Source organism: Simochromis diagramma, unplaced genomic scaffold (assembly GCF_900408965.1).
Source record: "Simochromis diagramma unplaced genomic scaffold, fSimDia1.1 OVJJ01000753.1, whole genome shotgun sequence".
In the NCBI taxonomy this organism is placed as follows: Eukaryota; Metazoa; Chordata; class Actinopteri; order Cichliformes; family Cichlidae; genus Simochromis; species Simochromis diagramma.
The window spans coordinates 24,365,344-24,384,655 of NW_024387523.1; the positions used below are offsets into that span (position 1 = coordinate 24,365,344).

The window sequence follows — 19,312 nt, forward strand, 5'->3', positions numbered from 1 at the left end:
CCGCTGGTGTTGGACATTGTAAGGTTCTTGTCTAATAGCACTGATGAAGGGCGGTTCAATGCTCTGCCCCTCCCAGTATCAATACAGGTCATTGTCATCCTAAATCTCACATGTCCTCACTTTTCCTGTCATCCTCGTCTCCACCCCTCCCATCTATTCCCAAAACATACAGGATGTGGAGAGCTACCCATGTCTGGCACCTCTCCCCATAGCTATAACAGGCTATTAGCAATGAGTTGAGATGGACACTTACGCTGCCTGCTCCATGATTTATTCACACAAACTGCCATTCACTCAGAATCACTCACCCTAAATGACCTTTTCCTTGTGTCCTTTCTCCAATCAGCTGTACTAAATCTTCCCTTTTATTATCCTCATGGTGCAGCTGACACTTAAAAAGTGGGCTATGTTCCTCATGTGAGGGTTAATATGTGCTGCTGAAACGACACATTTAATGACCAATTTGACATATAAAGTTATTTCTGCTCTGTTCTTCAGTGAGAAATTTTACTATTTCATAGGAAATTAGAATAGAGCCATTTGTGCAAACCTCTTAATTAGAAACTCTAAGACTATCAGCAGTATTGGCTTTGTAAAGAGAAACAAAAACAGCCCTCAAATTCTACACACAAAGGAGGACAGTGAGTTGGCAGGTTGCTCCAAAGCCTCAGGGTCTTTATAGAGAAAGCTTCAGTGCCCGTAGGAAAAAGGCGATGAAAGCAACACAAACGCGGTTATATCTGAAAAACACTTGGCTTTAGTGTGACTGTTTAGCCTTTCTGCATGGTGCTTTTCTTAAGCATCCTGCTGCTTAACAGTTATCACTTCGTGGTTTAGAAGAGGTGGTGGGTGGGGGGGATTATGTCTGTCCATCTGTTGGGCCTCCTCATCCACTGGTCTGACTGGGTGACTGGAAAGTGGGTTGCGAGGGATGGGAGGGTGAGGCGAGTGCTCTTATGTAATGATGTTAAAGCTTTCGAACCCTGACAGATGTGCTTTCTATCACCGTCTCACTCTCTCTCTCAACCCTTTTCGTCTGTGTCTGTCCAGAAGTACCCGGTGTAATCTGCCTCAGTGCTTGTTGAAATGATTTGGCATAAATCTTCAGCAATCAGCTGCAATCTGCAATCTGAAAGCATCGCCTCAAGATGGCGTGTTCGAGCAGATTGGAAGAGCTGAAGCACAAAAATGCTGCAGGAGTGTCTGATCTGCAGCAGTCGTCTGTAGAAGAGCCACTCCTCTGTCACTTACTGTGTAATCTCAGTAAGTGACAGGAGCAACGTGTGGAAGGAAAATGAGTTTTTATTCTCACTATTACAGCAGTAGAAGGGTTTTTTGGGGTGGAGGGTTAAAAACAACAAACAAAAAAAACAAAACAACTTGTTGTTGTAACGGTCTTTTTCTCTCTGTCTCGTCACGGTTCATCAGAATAGGATCAGGTGGCATTAAAAGACCCGGCCGACTGAACTCTTGGCACCAATAACAAGCTGCCTTTTCTTTCTCTCTGTCTCTCTCGCTGTCTTTCTTTTATTCCTGCTTCCTCTACTCTCCCTTTTCCCTTCTCCCCTGCTGTGTTTGGGTCGCTGGGGTAACCCTGGCCTGTTTCTCGCTCGGTTAGCCTACCCTGCTATTAGAGGTCTGGATGGATGGGGAGAACAGGAAGAGGCGGGGGTAAGGGAAAGATGGTGTGCGCTCTGTCTCGGTCTCCCAAGCCAAAACTCCGATTTGGGGACACAAAGGGGAAAATTGGGAAGGACACGGAGAATCTGAACGGACTGGAAACAAACACCCAGGCTGTGCTGTTCAGTCTTGAATGCTGTCAATTTGGTGTTTTAGATCGCTGCTCGTTTTCATCAACGGCAAATGATTTTCACTGCAATGAAAGTGCTACACAGATACCTTATCAGTGTAAGGGTGGTAAAGGGAAAGTAGTGACACTGTCCCTGTATTGGATTGAAAGAGTGCATTTCATAGACTGATGCAGAATTTACTTAGATGGCACCTAAACATGACTAATTGACCAGATGAACACGTTCTTACTTGAACTGGTTTCTAACTTTGTGTGTATGTACAGTCAGTGCCAGCTGTGGCCACAGTGAGGTCATTGTTATATTGGCACAGCAGCCAGTCAAAGGTAAGCTGTGCAGCAGCTAATCAGAGCTGCTTCAGTAGGACTGATAGATGGGACATGAGCCAAGAATTCAAACCACATATAGACAAAAGAAGATTGTTCTTTTCATCTGCACTGATCTGGCGTTGTGGCTCTGTTCTGAGATCTCACAGAACAGGAGTCTGTGGCAACAGATATAACTGTGATAAAATCATAAACGGCACTAAAGGCAGAGCTAGGGCACAGGTGGGCTATTAAGCAGGTTGTGCAAAAGTAGCAGCTCAAGTAGTCCATTAGGCCCTGGTCACGCAGACGCAGAGACCTGTAGGTGACTACATGGCAACCACCAGTTGGTAGGGAAAAATTAGCATTAACTGACTGGTTTTGGGTGATTGCTGGAGGTTGCTGGCAGTCTCGAAGAGGAAATCTCACTGGGAATGCTTAGGTTGCTAGCAGATTGTCACATTTAGTTTGTAGAGAAGACTTTTGTGCAAAACTCACTGACCAATCACCAAGCGGTTGTGAAACTGTCTTTGTCATTCTTCAAAGCAGAAGGTGCACATTTTTTTTTCATTTTTTATTTGTTTTAAATGGGTTGATTTTAGGATAAAAATCAGCTTTTACTTTGAAGATGGACCTTCTCCATTTCCAAATGGAGTTGCACCCCTTTAGTGGTTAGTGAGCATTTGCAGACTGCTTGCAACTAAGGCAATCACAAGGAGGTTTTTGGTACAGCACCCTCTTTGTGGCAGTTTTCCTCCTAGCAACCAGAAGTTCACCAACCAGTCTCTAAGTGTGGCGGAGGCATCTTATGTGATATGTAGAAGTGTATCTGCTGATGTGCCTGCCTAAAACTAAGCAAAATGGCATCATTGCATTATAAAAACATTGCAGAAGAACATTAAAAGTCACAGAGGAGTTTAACCAACTGCTGACAAAAAGACAAATACAGTCGATTCAGTAGAGCTGGAACTGCAGTCACACCTGCGAACACTTGTGTGTCATGTTTGTTATTAAGTGCGATACAGCCAGGTTAGCTGTAATAGAGTTGCAAAGGGGGAGGAGAGCTGCTGTTGTTCCCCATTGCGTCTCCCTTTCTGTTTGTTCTTAAAACAATATTCTTAATGTGTTTTAACACAGAAAAGCAGCACTCTGTGGAACAATGCCAGGGGCACTGTAAACTTCATATGCAAATTGAGGGGGGGGGGGGAGCTTGAGAAGCTTAATATTTACTAAGGAGGTAAGGCTTAGCAGTTTAGGATTTATCTGAGATGAATCTGTCTGGAAGATTAGTCTTAAATGTATTTCATTTAGATTTTTCTAGTACTGCTTTTTCTTCATAGGAAAGGAAATGCCTTCAAATTAACATTTAGACCACAGGAAACATAAAATAGCTTAATGCACGCTTCGGTTAAATCAATTTAAAGTGTAGAAATGAAATTAAATCCATTGAGCGTGTAGTATTTATGAGTAAAATGGGCATGCAATCAAATAAAATTGCTCTGTCTGGTATCTTTTTTTTGTCATGGAGACACTGCTGTCCACTCCTTTATCCCAGAGGAATTCCTGCCAGTCCCACACATCCCTCAGCAGGGAATTTATGGCATGCTGTGAATGTGGGAAGTCCACAGCTATGCACTGATTCACACTCTTGCGCGTGAATCTGGTTTCTGTTGACCCGTAACAGCTGGTTTAGGAGCGATGGCTCCCAGTCAGCTGCTGGATAGCCATTATGAGATATAACTGCTCTTTAATCTCACAGGAAGATGCTGCGAGTGTTTCCTCCTCCTCTCAGCTGACTGTACCACCCGTCCCATCTGTTGGTGTGCACACAGCTGTCGCATTCTGTCTTCATATTGAACTCAGAAACACACACACACACACCGACCCCTGAGGTATTTGTTACAGTGCCTCTGGGGAAGACTTGTTGTTGTTGTTGTGGTGTTTAGCAAACTGAGTAATGCCCACTCAGAGGCCACTACAAATCTCAGGCCTCTGAGGTGTGTGCCAAGTATGTACATATTGTAACACAAGCACAGCCCAGTTCCAGTCGTGGCCTGCAATGAAGAAGAACTGGCCGTGATCCGGGAGTTTCAGAAAAGGATGATGGACATTCCTGGCATCACCCCCATGGGTGTAGTCATATCAGTGATAACTTTGTCTCGCCCACTTCATACAGCACAGGCGACACGGGAAATGTTGGGACTTTCTGTTGCCTTGGAAAAATTCACCCAGGTGTGCTTTTTTTTTCGTCTTATGGGATACAGTTTTCCTCTGTCTCGACTTCTCAGATAATTCTTCATTTAGTGATTGGCATTGGACGCCAGTTTCCCTGAATTCCTGAATGTAGACATCATCAGCAAGGTAATGACCTCCTCATTGGTAGCTAATGGCTTATTGATCATAAAGAAAAGAGGAATGTAATTTGTTTTTCACAGTTTGTCATTGAATTGGAAAGGTTCAAATGAATACTGGCTGTGTACTTCATTGCGCTGTGAATGGATCGTAAATTTTCTTGTTAGGCTGTTTGATGACTCTCGTAGCAAGCACTTCCTCGAATTCAGCATTCCAACGTGACTCAGTTAAATCATTGGTTGTAACATAAACTCTGTGACATCATACGTCCTTATACAGAGTCATGGTTGTATTTAATACACTATCCTCTTTAAGTTTTAAGAATTCTTAGACTTGGTGAACTAAAAACCAATTTGCATGAATTTCTCTGCACTTACTGAACATTGCATGTAGTGCTGAAATGTAGTTACTATACTAATACTTTAATCAGACGATTAAAGTTTTGTAGGTCCCTAGAATTAAATCACATCTGTTTAATGCATTAAAGATGTAGCAATAACGTGCCATTAAGCACCAAATTGCAAAAGTTACCTCAAAGTGCTTTAGATTGTTAGCTAAAGAGTGAAGACAGTGGGAAGGAAAACCCCTTCTAACAGTAAGAAACCTCCAGCAGAAGCAGGCTCAGGGAGAGGCAGCCATCTGCTGTGACCAGTGAGGGGACGGAGACGAAGGAAAAGATGCACAGTGAAAGTGAGGTGAGATTAGATTAATAATAACTAATGTTTAATGCAGTACTTCGTGCTGTTTTTGGTTCTTCACTTTAGCCCAACAGAGAAGACAGAATCCTGATATATAAAGAACTTCTTTGTAGTAAAGAGATAAACATAACAACGCTCCATCATCGGGTCATACTTTGTTCCTTTTCGTTTTTCTGCTTCTTTTTTGTCAAGTGAACACAGCTATGATCGGTCTTTTTGGTGTGCAAGTCCCACTTTCAACCAGTCAGCAATCTATCTTGGCATACCATCACCATCGAGTTAAGTGCTGTTGGCTCTTGGGAGGAGGTGCCGTAAATCCAAGTCGATACAGTCAACGTTTACATATACAATCCCGGCCTCTACTAGCATAGGTTAATACTGAGCGGCTGCAGAGCAACAACATGGGCGATTTGAGCCGATTGAAGCAAGTACCTATACGAGTGAAGGAAAAGCACTCGATTGACATATGGCAATCTGCTAAGTACCTTAGAGGGTTAGCTACAGTAGCTGCAAAGCAGTGAACTATGAGAAGATCACTTTGTACGTGGGCGGAGCTGAAGCGTTTTGCCTACAACCTCACGACTCACTTCCTGTGCTAAGCGGCTTCTCCTCGTTCATAAATGCAGTGCAGGCATATTATAATTGCTGCCCCTCCTGCACGTTGAGGATTACCTCCATTTACCTGTCTCTCCAAAAGACAGACAGATTAGCAGCTCACCTAATGCCACACGAGGTTCTCAGTGATACTGTTTATCCACAGAGCCCAAGTGTCTGCACCGGTAACCCAATTTCTCCTTGGAAATGTTTGCTCCAGCTTTCCATATGGATGTGTAGACATCACCAAAAATGGGTGGTTTTGGTTGTCTGCAGGGTTGGAATATCTCCCCTCAGGAATCTCAGGATTAGCTTCAGCTGCGGCAGCTCTGCCCGCAGCGGACTGGGATCCCGTCGGCACATCGGCCAGTCACTCTATGATTAGATGATGCTGCGAGCGGGCTGCATTTCTCCAGCAGCAGCCGAAGCCAAATCCACAGCAATTTATGGAGGTTTTACAATTTAGGGAAGAATTTTCAAGCATGGCTTGCTGGACAGCCAATCACAAGTGGCAGTATGCTTATACTGGTTCCTCCCTCGTCCCGCTGACAGGTACAGTGTTGCCTGTCTGGTGATGCACAGGAGAGGGGGACGTAGAATCTACCATGCAGTCAGCACCATCCTTTCCTTTGTGCTCTTCCTCGTCATTCCTCAATCAACCCAATGGAAACTGAACTTAGTCGTCCCTCCATCGTTCCCTGACGTCTACTTTATTCCTCCTTCGCTGTCATACACCACTTCTCTTTTCCCCCCCCTCTTTCCTCAGCCTAGTTATGACACAATGATGTGTTTCATTAGCTTACTAATTTTCCTGGTTCCTCCTAGTTGGTTTTGTTCATCATTTACCCAGAAACCCTTGTTCTCCAGTCTGCTTCTGTGCGGGTGTGGGTGTGACCTGGCCACTCTATATTTAGCTGCTGTGCCACTTTCTCTGTTCCCAGAGCACTGCAGAGTGCTGGGAGGTGATGGAGGATGGGGTGGCTGTGTCTTTAAACTTACCTTTTACTTTTGATGATTAAAGAAGAAATCCACCCAAAATACTGCTCAGATAAACTCTGGAAATAAGAAGGATGGTGTGTGTGTGTGGGTGTGTATGTGTGTTTTGGTCAGTCTGCGTGAAACCTTAATCTGATAAAAGTCGCCGTACAGTAGCAAATTCAAACAACTACAAGGCCTCACTGTGCGCTCTTTTTACACGCTCACACTCTCTTCCAAACACACAGCGGTTTTCTGCTCGTCTCTTGTCAACATTAGGTTTTTCATTGACCTTTGATTATCCTCCTGCTCAGTGGCAGCCGGCCAATCAGACAGCAGGTTTGCAAGCAACATCAAAGATTGTCTTTGCTTCAGAAGATGAATCACTCTGTGGTGAAAACATGCTGACTTATCTGTTTGTGCGCATATGCTGCAGTTCACCTCGATAAGCGCGCTTCTTGAGCATTTAGCTTGGCATCGCTGCTGTAAATAAGTGGCGCCGATAAACATCGCGCTCGAGCTAAGCTGCGAGGTAATGTTCAGGGAGCAGCGTGTAGGCAGCTGCTACAAAAGCAGCTTTCTTGTAATTTAATGGCCGTATTGTCACATGATGACCACAGCATTAGACAATCTGTTCCAAAGCAGTTGTATGTGTCGCGTAAGGTTGTAATTCATAGAAAGTATGATCATTTTCATAGCTGGTCTAGATCAGTGATGTCAAACTCATCTTCAATCAAAGGGGACGTACGGCTCATATAGATCATAGGATAGATCGAACTGGTGAAACTCTGCCTTCTGTCAATGTAAAGACATTTAGACACTTTTAATTCCTGAGTTATCCTTGTATAAGAAAAAAAAAATTAGATTTTTTTTTTTTTTTTAAATAGCACAGCTCAGTTTTTCTGAAGTCACTACTGGGCCAATTCTGGCTCCCAGGTCACATGTTTTACACCTCTTTGTCTAGAAAATGAAAAAATTTTTATCCCAGTTTTCTAAAATCCAACCAAACCTTGTCATGTAAGTCAAAACAAGTAAATGCTCACAATTGTTATTCAAATTCTCACAGTGTTTACAATAAATATACCTTGAATAGGTGTTTCATTTCTTGCTAATGTGTTAATCACTCAATGTAACATTAAAAACACCTAGAAGAAGTATAAACATTTTTTAAGTGACTTTTTTCAGTTCTAACTCCACTACACTAGCTTTACATGAGTTAACAAACAAAACGATCCCTGTTTATCTTTTACTTGTGCCCTCTGCAGCTTCTCAGTTCCTCTGCCTGAAACAAGCTGCCTTAGCTCCCTTCCCCATGACTTTAAGACGTCTTTCTTCTGATTGGCTGCTCGTTGTAAACAGAAGCTGTGATCAGCAGGTCGGTAGGCCAAAGCTTTGTGCCTGAGAGGACCATGTTGGAGTGAGCCACTCTCACTCACATTATAGAGAGTTAAGGGTAGAAAACATCACTGTTTGTTATGACGGTGTGTTGTTGGAACATACTGTCTGTGACAGATGAGAAAAATAGGCTAACTTTTACCCATATTGATAGCACATTTAGCGATTCCTAATACCTTGTGTCCTAATTTTTCATAAAGAGACTTAAAGGTAAAGCTGCCGATACAGCAGAATCATATGGAGAGAGGTGGGGGTGAGCCTTTCCCAGCTGTCGTAGGGTGAGGCAGGGTGTAGCCTGCACAGGTCTCCAGTCTGCCACAGAATAACTGTGAATGTCTCACTGGCTGCAGCTTCTCAAACGTGACAGATGAATGCCTCTTTGACATTTTGGAACCATCCCTTTTTGGCTTTAAGTGTTGCTCGGACAACCCAAGCTTACGTCTCTTTAAGTTTGATGAAGTCGAATTGAAACGCAGCGATCAATAAATAATCCTGAGATTCAACCCAGTTTGACTCCCCCAGCGCTCTCCGTCTCCTCAGAGAGCGGATCTGGACCATGTGCAGCTCCCAGAAATAGAGCCAGAGCAAGCGCTCTCTGTCTGCACTCCCCTCCTCTCATGCTTCATCTATAAAGAGCTACAAGCTCATTCTCTACAGGAGCGCAGTGGGAAATGTAGTTGATCATGCTAATTTGTTTTTTGTGGCACCCTGAGGGAGGGAAGGAGACAAATGAGAGGAGAGAAGAATAGTAAAAATAGAGACAAGTCCTGATTCTCATCCATCTCCTCCGGTGGCAGGAATGAATTAGCATCTCATTAGCATACAGTCGTAAATACGACGCCATGCAGAGACCAGAGACTGGAGTGCAATTTCAAAAACACTTCAGTGCCCGAGAGGGGTGTGTTTCTGAGCGTTTGTTTATTATTTAATCTTATTAGTCCTTTATTTATCCAGGTAAAAATCTCATTGAGATTAAAAATCTCATTTTCAAGAGAGACCTGACAATTGTATGATAATAATATTAAAGGGATGACAGAGACGGTACTCCTCCCCTTTACAGCACTTGTTATGTAATATGCGGTAACAAATTGTGTGTAAATGTGCGTCTGTGTGTGTCTTACCAGTTTACCACTACACCATAAGACTAAAATGGAGTCAGATGAATTACATTGTTTTCTCTCTCTCTCTGCTGATCTCTTAACAGCTTTAATTGCACATGTTAGACAGCGTGCCACATATACTGCAGGATTGTACCTCAGATGAAGAGCACGTTGAAGGTGCTTGAGAGGACGCAGCGTAGGGCTCTTGAGTTTAATTTGTAGTACTGCGTTCAATTTCCTCTGCAGCGGGTAGTGTTATTATTTACGTTAGCTCTGTCGTCACGAAGCTGAGCTGGATTTGGAGCTGATAAATCTTGGAAAATGATTAATGTAACTGACTTAAAATTGCCAGAACTATGGAAATAATACCAATGGTGTGTGTCTACACACTTACTGCACAATAATGAGCTAAATACAGTAACCGCTTGTTACATTTTCTGTCATGGAGGTAGTGTACGTGAAAAAATCCATTATTTCTTTATATTTTCCTTCCAAGAAGCCAGTCTTTGTTTTGCTTTATTTAAAGTGGGTTTGAACAAGGCTTTAAGGTTTTCTTGGACATCGGCTGCTTTCTCACTTTAGTCTGTCGATATCTGGAGTTCGTATCTTTAGGCAGTTTTTTATTAGCAGCCTGTTTTGTTTTTTTTTGTTGTTTTTTTTAACTGAATCTATGATAAATAATGAAATCACATTTTTGCACCAACGTGGTGATTCCCAAAGAGTTCCTAAAACTTGGCAAATCTCTGCATGGTGTGGAGTGTGTCCTGCAGGGCCTGGAAAAATGGAGGGTAAAAGAAGTGGGAATATCCAGGGAAAACCATGTGGCCCTTCAGTTGACCCATCTTTTATTCACTGAAACCTCATCAGAAATGATCACAGGTGGCTGTCAATTCAGTTCAGCATCAAATCACAACAACAGTTGCCTCAAGGTTCTTTATATTGTAAGGTAGACCCTTTAATAATACATGCAGAGCAAAACCCAACAATCACATGACCCCCTATGAGCAAGCACTTTGGCAACAGTGGGAAAGAAAAACTCCCTTTCAAAAGGAAGAAACCTCCAGCAGAACCAGGCTCAGGGAGGGGCGGCTGGTTAGACAGGATAAAAGACACGCTGTGGAAGAGAGCCAGTGATTGATAAGAAGTAAAGATTCAATGCAGAGGTCTGTTAACACAGAGTGAGTGAGAAATGTGACTGAAAAAGAAATACTCAGTGCAATAGGTATAGGCCCAGCAGCCTATACCTATTGCAGCATAACTAAGGGAGGATTCAAGGTCACCTGATCTAAACCTAACTATATACTTTAGCAAAAAGGAAAGTTTTAAGCCTGATTTTAAAAGTAGAGATGGTGTCTGTCTCCCAAACCCAAGCTGGAAGCCAGTTCCACAGAAGAGGCTGAAGGCTCTGCCTCCAGCTTTCTTCTTTTAAATACTCTAGGAACACAGAGTAAGCCCGCAGTCCGAGAGTGAAGTAGTGTAATGGGGTGATATGGTATTATAAGGTCATTAAGATAAGATTGTTCAAGACCTTGTATGCGAGGAGGAGTATGTTGAATACAATTCTGGATTAGGAAGCTATTCAAGAAGCTATTCTTAAGGAAGGGAAACAGGGAGAAGGTATACAGAATTGGAAAAGAACTTGGCTGAGCAGTGGTTTTCAGCCAGTGGTGTTGGAGATCTTGTCAAAATTGATGGAATTATGGATGCAGAAAAGTACCATCAGATTTTAATCCACCTTGCGATAATATCTGGTTGCATCTGATTGGCAGCAGCTTCATTCTTTACCCTGATAATGATCCCAAACACACTGCCAGGGCAGTAGAAGCTTACCTGGACAGGATAACACGCAAAGGAGCACCATCAGTCATGTTACAATAACTCTGTGTGCCTATTTCCCGTTTTCCTAGCAAAATGTAAGAGTGGAGAGTGGCTCAAGATTTTTGCACAGCACTGTATTATCTTTGTGCTAATCCATACACTGTGTTTACACTGCATATTACTGCCAAACACCTACCTGCTGCCATGCTGTGGAGTTATATTTCTGGAATCGCCCATAAGGGGATAGATGTACACCATTACACACACTTTAACTCGGTAAAATACATCAAGCATTACTCTGACACCCAGGTTGACAATAAAAAGGAGGCAAACGTCAGTGGGACACAGAATGTCAAGGAGCGAATAAGAGAAAAAGATTCAATTATATATATAACTCGTCTGGGCCATCAGTCATATAAACTAGACCTCTGCTCTGTCTGAAGGACAAAATTGGGGCTTATTCTGCCTGTGTGTGTTTGTGTGTGTGTGTTTTAAGGCCGTGGGTTTAATCACTTCAGGGATTTCTGTGTTTACAGGAGTTGCTTGAAAAGGTTTGCTCTTATTGACTATCCCCGTCCAGCTGTTCACTCTCTTCCGGCAAGGTGTCTCTTGTTTGACACCGTCACACCCATGAGGTTCAGCTTGACATTTCCATGGCGACAGTTTTACAGCCCACATTATCACTGTGGAGTTTTTCTCCAGTTTATTCTCATTATTTATTCTAGACAAACCAGTATGTAAAACACATCAGTCGTTATGGTCTACACCAGAGGAGTTTTTCCGGCAGTATCGGAGAAGCCGCGATGAAGAGAAAGTTTATGCTTTCATGAGGAAACCAAAGGGTCAGCCACCATTGTGTGATTCATCAGTGAATACAAGCAAGTACTATTTATAGGAAAATGTCACTCATTGGGAGACTGAGAGAGGAAGCGGTGAAGGTAACTTTATTTATATTCATGTTTTGTGGCTGACAGCTCGATGGCCTTCAATAACCGTGCCATTTAGAAATCATCATGTTTTCCTCAGATAGAGGAAGGGGAATTAGGAAAGTCGAGATGCTTTCTACATTCGTTGCTGACAGTCAGTTGGAGTTGCCCGGGATTTATGGGTTGCAGTCACAGAGACAGAAGTGCTTGTGGTATTAAAACACACAGCTGTGTTGGGCTAATAAGGAGGCAGGCTTTGTTGCTTATGTACCAGAATCATTTGCTTTGTGGCTTTATGGTTAACAGTGTTTGTCTCTTGCCTGCCGTTCCAACATTTTGTCAGCCACCTTTTCTAGAAGGTCAGTCGTAATGATATGGCATCCCTGACAACCCCTAAAACCACAATGAGGTTGACATTTATAGATGTTTGATAGACTGCTGTGCACTTTGGTGCCGACTTTTATAGTCCTGCAAGGTGAATAAAATGCAGTCAATTTGGCAATCCGTAGACTTCATGTGTTATAGTCATCTGTTGATATATAGTACAGTGTAGACTGTGACGACTATGATTGGTCCGCTTGGTGCCATTATGACTGTCCAATAAAAACACAGCACACTACTTTATAATTCTTAAGTTAGACAGGAATCTTGAGCTATAACAGCTTTAATCAGTTGCAACATCACCCTCTGTATAGCTGTGTCTGAGCTTCTGTGCTGGACTATCTTACCTGTACATTTACAAAGGACAAAGAAAGCAAAACGAATATGTAAAAATTCCAACACTAATCCCTTAAAAGTAAATGCTGCCCAGCTGCCTCGCGCTTTCAGAGTGCCGCTTGTTCATTTTCGTTACCTCCAACACAATCTGCTTGCAATCAAAGTTGCAGTGATTACAGAGTGACGTGGACATAGAAGATATTCTTATTGAATTGAATAATTAGAGTTGTTATAAAACAACTCTGGAAAAACAGGATCAAAGTCCGTGTCACCACGTGGTAACCATCATAGTAATAGCTCTGCCCTGGTATGTGAGCCGTTATTTGCAAAGCCTGTATATAAATGAGTAAAACATTCAAAACTTTTATGCGAACCGTATTCGCCACTCTCATTGGTCGTTGCATCAGTCGCTCACCTGGAAGTTGAGAAAAGTTTGTCTCTGGTCGCCTGTGGATACTCCGCTGTGGTTGCTTTCACTGTGAACACAGTACATATGCTTTCAGTGACTCTCTTACCCAGGGGTGGGACGAACTGTGTATGTGTGTCTGCTGTGCTCTCTAACTGGGAAGCTCTTATTTTTACATGTCAGGTGAATATGTTAATCGCTACACTGCAGAGCAAAGTTTAGTCAAAGGTTCCTTTATGCTTAATCTTCATAGTCCAAGCGTTTCCACCACTCAATGTTTGGTAGATGTGAAAATTCACCAGCTACTCAGTCTTTTTCAATAAATGCGGCATTTTATTATTACTCTAGCTGATGGGAGCTAAAGTGGCCTGTGACATTTAATGTTTCTTTACCCCGTTTCACCTCTGCTACACTAAGAGCTTTAGCAGCTCTGCGTCTGGCCTCACAGTCTCACCATTACTGTTTCTGACCGCTGTCTCATTGTGTGTATGTGTGAGCGTGAGAGCAGGAATCTTACAGACTTTTTCCTCTTGATGCAAGCAATCCAAAACTGGGACTGAACACGCCGAGTTTTAAAAGCTGCAGATCACCAGATTACAACTAGACAAAATCTGCTCTGTCCCAAATAATCTGGGCTCTTCAACTGCACAAGAACAGGGAAAAAGGGAAAGTCTTTTTTTAAATTTTGTTCTTGTATTCAAACCCCATGTTTTCTTTCCTCGTCTCTTCACAGGTTTCAGGAGAAATGAGGAGATGAGAGCTATGGAGGTGCTTCCCATCCTCAAAGAGAAGGTTGCCTTTCTGTCAGGTAAGGTTATGTGTGTTTGTCTAGTCTCAAAAATGTACCACCCCCTGCTGTCTGATCATGGCAAATAAAGCTAATAGAGCCTGATGTATACTTTGTACTACTTAGTTTGTATACACACACACACACAGACAGTTGCTAGGTATTAAGCTGTACTTTTGACTTCCTCTTTTTCTTGCGCACAGACACGCACACAGTAACAAGCTGTGCAGGGGTCAGACTGAGGCCCAGACACTTGGCTCTTGACCTGTCTTTAAGCACACGCGTGTACACCCAGTTGACACACAGCGCACATGCTGACATGCACACAGATATCTGTTGTTTGACTGTCATCAGCAGGACAGTTAGCGTAGAGAGCTACAGCAGCCCCCCCCCCCCCCCCAAGGAACACAACCACGTCCGACACACACTCGCACTCACACACTCGAGTGGTGCCAGAGAAAACTCACAGGAGGCTGAGCTGGAGATGCGGATTGCCAAGAACATCCAGCAGGATTATTTGCACAACACACAAAAGCATTTTTTTTTTTGAGTGCGTGTGTGTTACTGTTACGTTTGTGCGTATTCGTGCAAATGCAAGCACTCAGATCTCCAAAGAGCCAAATGGAATAACAAAGTGAAATCGGTGTGTGCGTCGTGCGCTGGCAGAGAAGGTCACAGTTAGAAACACAATGACGAGGAAAAGGACTCTGACAAACAGCGAAATTGAGAGAAGGAGAGTCAGGGCAGCGTTGCCATGGAGATGACTTACTGCCAGCTTCCCATAGTGGACACTGGTGGAATAATTGGCTTTGAAATGAAGGTAGAGGAGGGGCTGCTAGTGAAAAGCAGGGTAAATAAGCTAAGCCTATTATCCCCAATTTGGCCCCTTAATAAATCGGCCATGTTCGCCCTCTCTCATGTTTGTCTGTTGCCACGTGAGCGTTTGATTTTCTCCTCTGAGCGGCAGGGTCAAGCCTACAGGCGCACAGCAACCCGACTGAACTCACTAATTTGCGGGCTGAGCAGAGAGGGCCTGTGTTTATGAGTTCCCACGTGAGCGAAGCAGCCTTCTTCTTCTGCAAGTGGCCAGAAACTAGGAGCAAAATATTATTACAGCACAAAATATGTCTGCAGAGGAGATAAAAGGTCTGAAAAATCCTTTAAAAGATCACAAAATATCACAAACAAACACTGCAGAATTCAAACACAATGTACAAAAAAACAGTGCACAGTTTCTGCATAACAAAATGTATGTATCTGGCTTGCTTGCTGTTTGGAGAGAGCCAATCATATATACATGTTTGATTTATTTATTTATCTTTTCTGTTCTTTTAAAGGAACAGACTCTGCTTCTCCTTGTTGTGTCGTATTCTGTTATAGTGCAGTGTTAATATTAGATATGGCTTTAATAATATTCAGAAAATGCTCAGTCTAAACAAAACCCTTTCAGACTGCTCTACATGCTTCAATCCAGACAGTAGTTGTTTTGTTTTTTTAACATTGGGCTCTGTGACATCAGGTGAGGTCAGGCACGTAGCTATGGCTATGCGAATAGACTGTACATAGAAGATGGATGTAGCCACCAGCGTTACCATCTTGATGTTTAGAAGATGTGACTCAAAAGGGGCGACTAACTGAGAACCTGAACACTGCACATTTAAATGCTACCATGTAGCCATTTACAAGCAATGTTGGGCCGTGCACAAAAATGGTGTGTCACAAATGACTCGCTACTTTGTTTCTAAAGCAGTGCATTGCCTTACTTAAACGTTGCCAGGAAAAAGTCATTTGATATAATAGACGTTACATTGTTTTCACCTTAATAATAATAATGGATTGGATTTATATAGCGCTTTTCAAGGCACCCAAAGCGCTTTACAATGCCACTATTCATTCACTCTCACATTCACACACTGGTGGAGGCAAGCTACAGTTGTAGCCACAGCTGCCCTGGGGCAGACTGACAGAAGCGAGGCTGCCATATCGCGCCATCGGCCCCTCTGGCCAACACCAGTAGGCAAGTAGGGTAAAGTGTCTTGCCCAGGGACACAACAACCAGGACAGAGAGCCCAGGGATCGAACCGGCGACCTTCTGGTTACAGATGCGATTCCCAACCCCCTGAGCCACGGTCGCCACATTACTCAGCAGCATGGCCTGAAATGCTTTGTCACATAATTACCAAGCTTAGGCTACAGTCTCACACCCTAAAATAAATCATTATACTAACACGTGCGCACACAAGATCTTTCTTCTAGCGATTAATTACGAACACAAAGCCAATAAAACAAAGCAGCGTTGAGAACCAGCCCAGAGAGGCTTTAGAGCAGTCGTCACGGTGATTGCGCTGTAGAAAAAGGTGCAGGTAGAAATGTAAGCTACAAGCCGGACTGCTCATCGCTGCCTCTGTGTTGAGCTGGGCTCATCTTTAACTTCACTCTGAGTTCTTCTCGGCTCTCTGCACAGATGTTGTGTTAGCAGTATAATTCAGTCGTTTCTGCCCTGGATGGTGTTTGCACTTGGCCATCGCACTCTCATCCTTTCTGTTTACTGAAAATCAAAGGAATCTTCATATTTGAAGAAACAGTTTCCTCCTGCCTGCACATAGACTGAAATCAGTCTGTTCAGCCATCGTGCAGATAATTGAAGAAACTTTGTAGAGTTACGCAGTGTCATGATTCACTTAACACAAACTAAGCTTTCTCCTCCTTTCTGGCCCTAATGGTGACGCTCATTTACAAAACAAAATGTGTTTAGTAGCTCATCAGGAGTAATGGAGGTCATAGAGAGGGGCGTCAGGGGTTATTTCTGTATGTTTTGTTTCAGACAGTGGATGAACTGAGGGTCTGCACAGGACTCTGTCAAAGATAAAAGGTCCACTTCTCGTCTGTGACCTTCACCCTGTTAAGATAGTTTTTCCCTTTTTTGCTCATAAATGAAAGCTTAACTTCATTGTCATCACCAGCTGTGTTTTGTGTTTATTCTTAATTAGTGAATGTAAGCACACCACTACTACAGTGAAGAACTGCTGCACGCGCTGTTCATCAGCTAACGTGAGCGCTGCCGTGCCGCCGTGCAGTCTCAAACAGCCTGTAGCGTGGCCACGAGCCCATTGCAAGCAGGTCCACTTCATTTTTCACAGCTCGACTGCACAGAGAGACAACGATGAAACACTTTCAGTCTAAATTATCTCCTGTCCTTTTTTAAAAAAAAAAACAAACCAAAAACTTCTGTTTTTTATTTTAAATTTTTTTTAGCATTCGGTTCAGCGGCCTCGGGGTCACACATATATCTAGCCTGTCGCTCATTTTTTGGTTAGCTAACTGCCTACGATCATGTCTGTTATGCTCCAGTGGTGCAAATGATACCACTAAACCTGCAAAACTCCACATACACACTTGTTCTTACTCCAATTTTTATCTGTGTGTGTGTGTGTCTGCGTGTGCATCACCTCAGGTGGCAGAGACAGACGTGGTGGTCCTGTGTTAACGTTCCCATCACGCAGCAACCACGACAGAATACGAACAGACGACCTGAGGAGACTGATCGCTTACCTCGCCGGCATCCCCAGGTTACTTATTTCATTGCATGTGATTTTGTGTGGGTGGGTGGGTGGGTGTGTGTGGCATTGCCTCAGAATGACATGAACTCCCACAGCAAGTGCTCAAAGCTCTATAAGCGAACACGTGAGAGGGCTGAGATGAGCATGTGATAGGAACGGAGAGCGTAATAATTCAGGAGCAGTTATCTTGCTGCAGCTTCTCGGCTGCCAGAAATCGCTTCTAGAGATGGTGAGATGCTGAGACAGAGAAGAGAAGCCTGGAGCTAACAGAGGCGACATGCAACAGAAAAAGAAATGGAGAGGGAAAAACAGGAAAGAGGTTTAAACAGAGAGAGAGAGGAGGCTGCTGAGATGGGCAGAGGGTGGAAGGATTAAAACTGACAGAGATGGAGAGCGCATGTGTGAGGAGGTGTGTGTGTGAGGGAGGGAGCAAGCGAGCGTGTGTATGAAAGCAAAACAAAGTGTCGCAGTAGCCGAGGCAGTGCAGCAGCAGTTCCTGTAGGCGAGCAGCTCCTCACCTCCCAGGTAAAGCGTCGCTCATCCGCCTCCTTCTCCTTCCTTTTGACCCGGCATGCTGCTTCTTCTTCTCCTCCTTGCATATCTCTCAAAAGCATCCACCCTCTTCATCTACACTCACCTCCATAACATTATGCATGTTTGCTTTTTTTTTTGCTTTTTTTAAATTAGACTCCGAGTTGAATTTTGGGCTGTGAAAACCTCACGTCATCGTGTCACATCTTGCACATCTTTCTTAACTTTGGGGTTTTTGGCATCCCTGTGTTTGTGAAAGGGAACATCTGTACATCGCTGCACACTGTGTGTGTAGCGACAAGCTGTTCCACCGAGAGAGGGAGGGAGAGAGGTTTGGGAAAGGATGGAGGTATTTAGGGATGCAGTGATGGAAAGATTTTAAAGTGATGTATTTTTTATTATTATTTTTTTAAACAACACGATGACATACTAGAAGGGAACGCAGCGATCTGAGTTTGTGGTACATGGAAACGGACAGATGGCAGATGAGCTGCAAAATATTCTGAATCCTAAAGACAAATTCTGTTTGTTGTGGCATGTCAGATAACTGTGACAGGTTTCAGCTTCAGTGCGTGTATGCAAGCTTGTGCAGCGATAATAAAGATGATGATGGTCAGAGCAGAGCACCACAGGGGGAAGAGGCTGCTGATGCACAAACGGGCTGAACTGTATTTTTATATATATACATATATATGTATGCATATATGCGTTTGTGATTCATTCGTCGCAGGTTTCTGCGTACGTGTGGGTGTGTGTGTGTGACTGTGTGTGCATAGGGGTGCGTGGGTGTGTGTGTGGGATTTGCTGCGTAGGCTTCTCACAGTATAGAAAATGCGTCATCTCACTGTTTGTTTTGGTTCTCTTTCCTCTTCTTCTCTATTCTTCCTTCTTCCATCTGTCCTTTCCTCTCCATCATCCCTCTTTCATCCTTTCCCACGACTGTCATCTCTGTCTCTCTCTCTCTCTCCGGATTAAACTCTCACCAATCTCTCTTGGCCCCCTTCCCCCCACCCACCCCATGCCCACTCTCCATCTCTTCTCTTTAATTCCTCCCACTCCCGCCGACCTCCATCCTCTGTCCATCCCAGCGAGGAGGTGTGTAAACATGGCTTCACGGTCATTGTTGACATGCGTGGCTCCAAGTGGGACAGCATCAAGCCTCTGCTGAAGATCCTACAGGAGTCGTTCCCGTCCTGCATCCACGTCGCGCTCATCATCAAACCGGACAACTTCTGGCAGAAGCAGAGGACCAACTTCGGCAGCTCCAAGTTTGAATTCGAGGTAGGATGTTGAGCCAGTGTTCGAGGCAGTGATAGAATATTTCGATGTCTTACTCAAAA

At 43.6% G+C, this 19,312-nt stretch overlaps 1 protein-coding gene across 15 annotated transcripts in view; it reads left to right on the forward strand.

Moving 5' to 3' along the window:
- The window catches only part of LOC120727269 (triple functional domain protein), an 81,974-nt gene that overhangs the window by 21,318 nt on the left and 41,344 nt on the right, over positions 1-19,312 (forward strand). For 14 of the 15 annotated variants that reach the window (XM_040021505.1, XM_040021506.1, XM_040021493.1 and 11 more), the window contains exons 3-5: positions 13,828-13,902; positions 17,336-17,450; positions 19,061-19,253. In XM_040021505.1, the coding sequence (XP_039877439.1) occupies positions 13,828-13,902; positions 17,336-17,450; positions 19,061-19,253 (383 nt within the window). The other variant, XM_040021507.1, reaches the window with a different exon arrangement.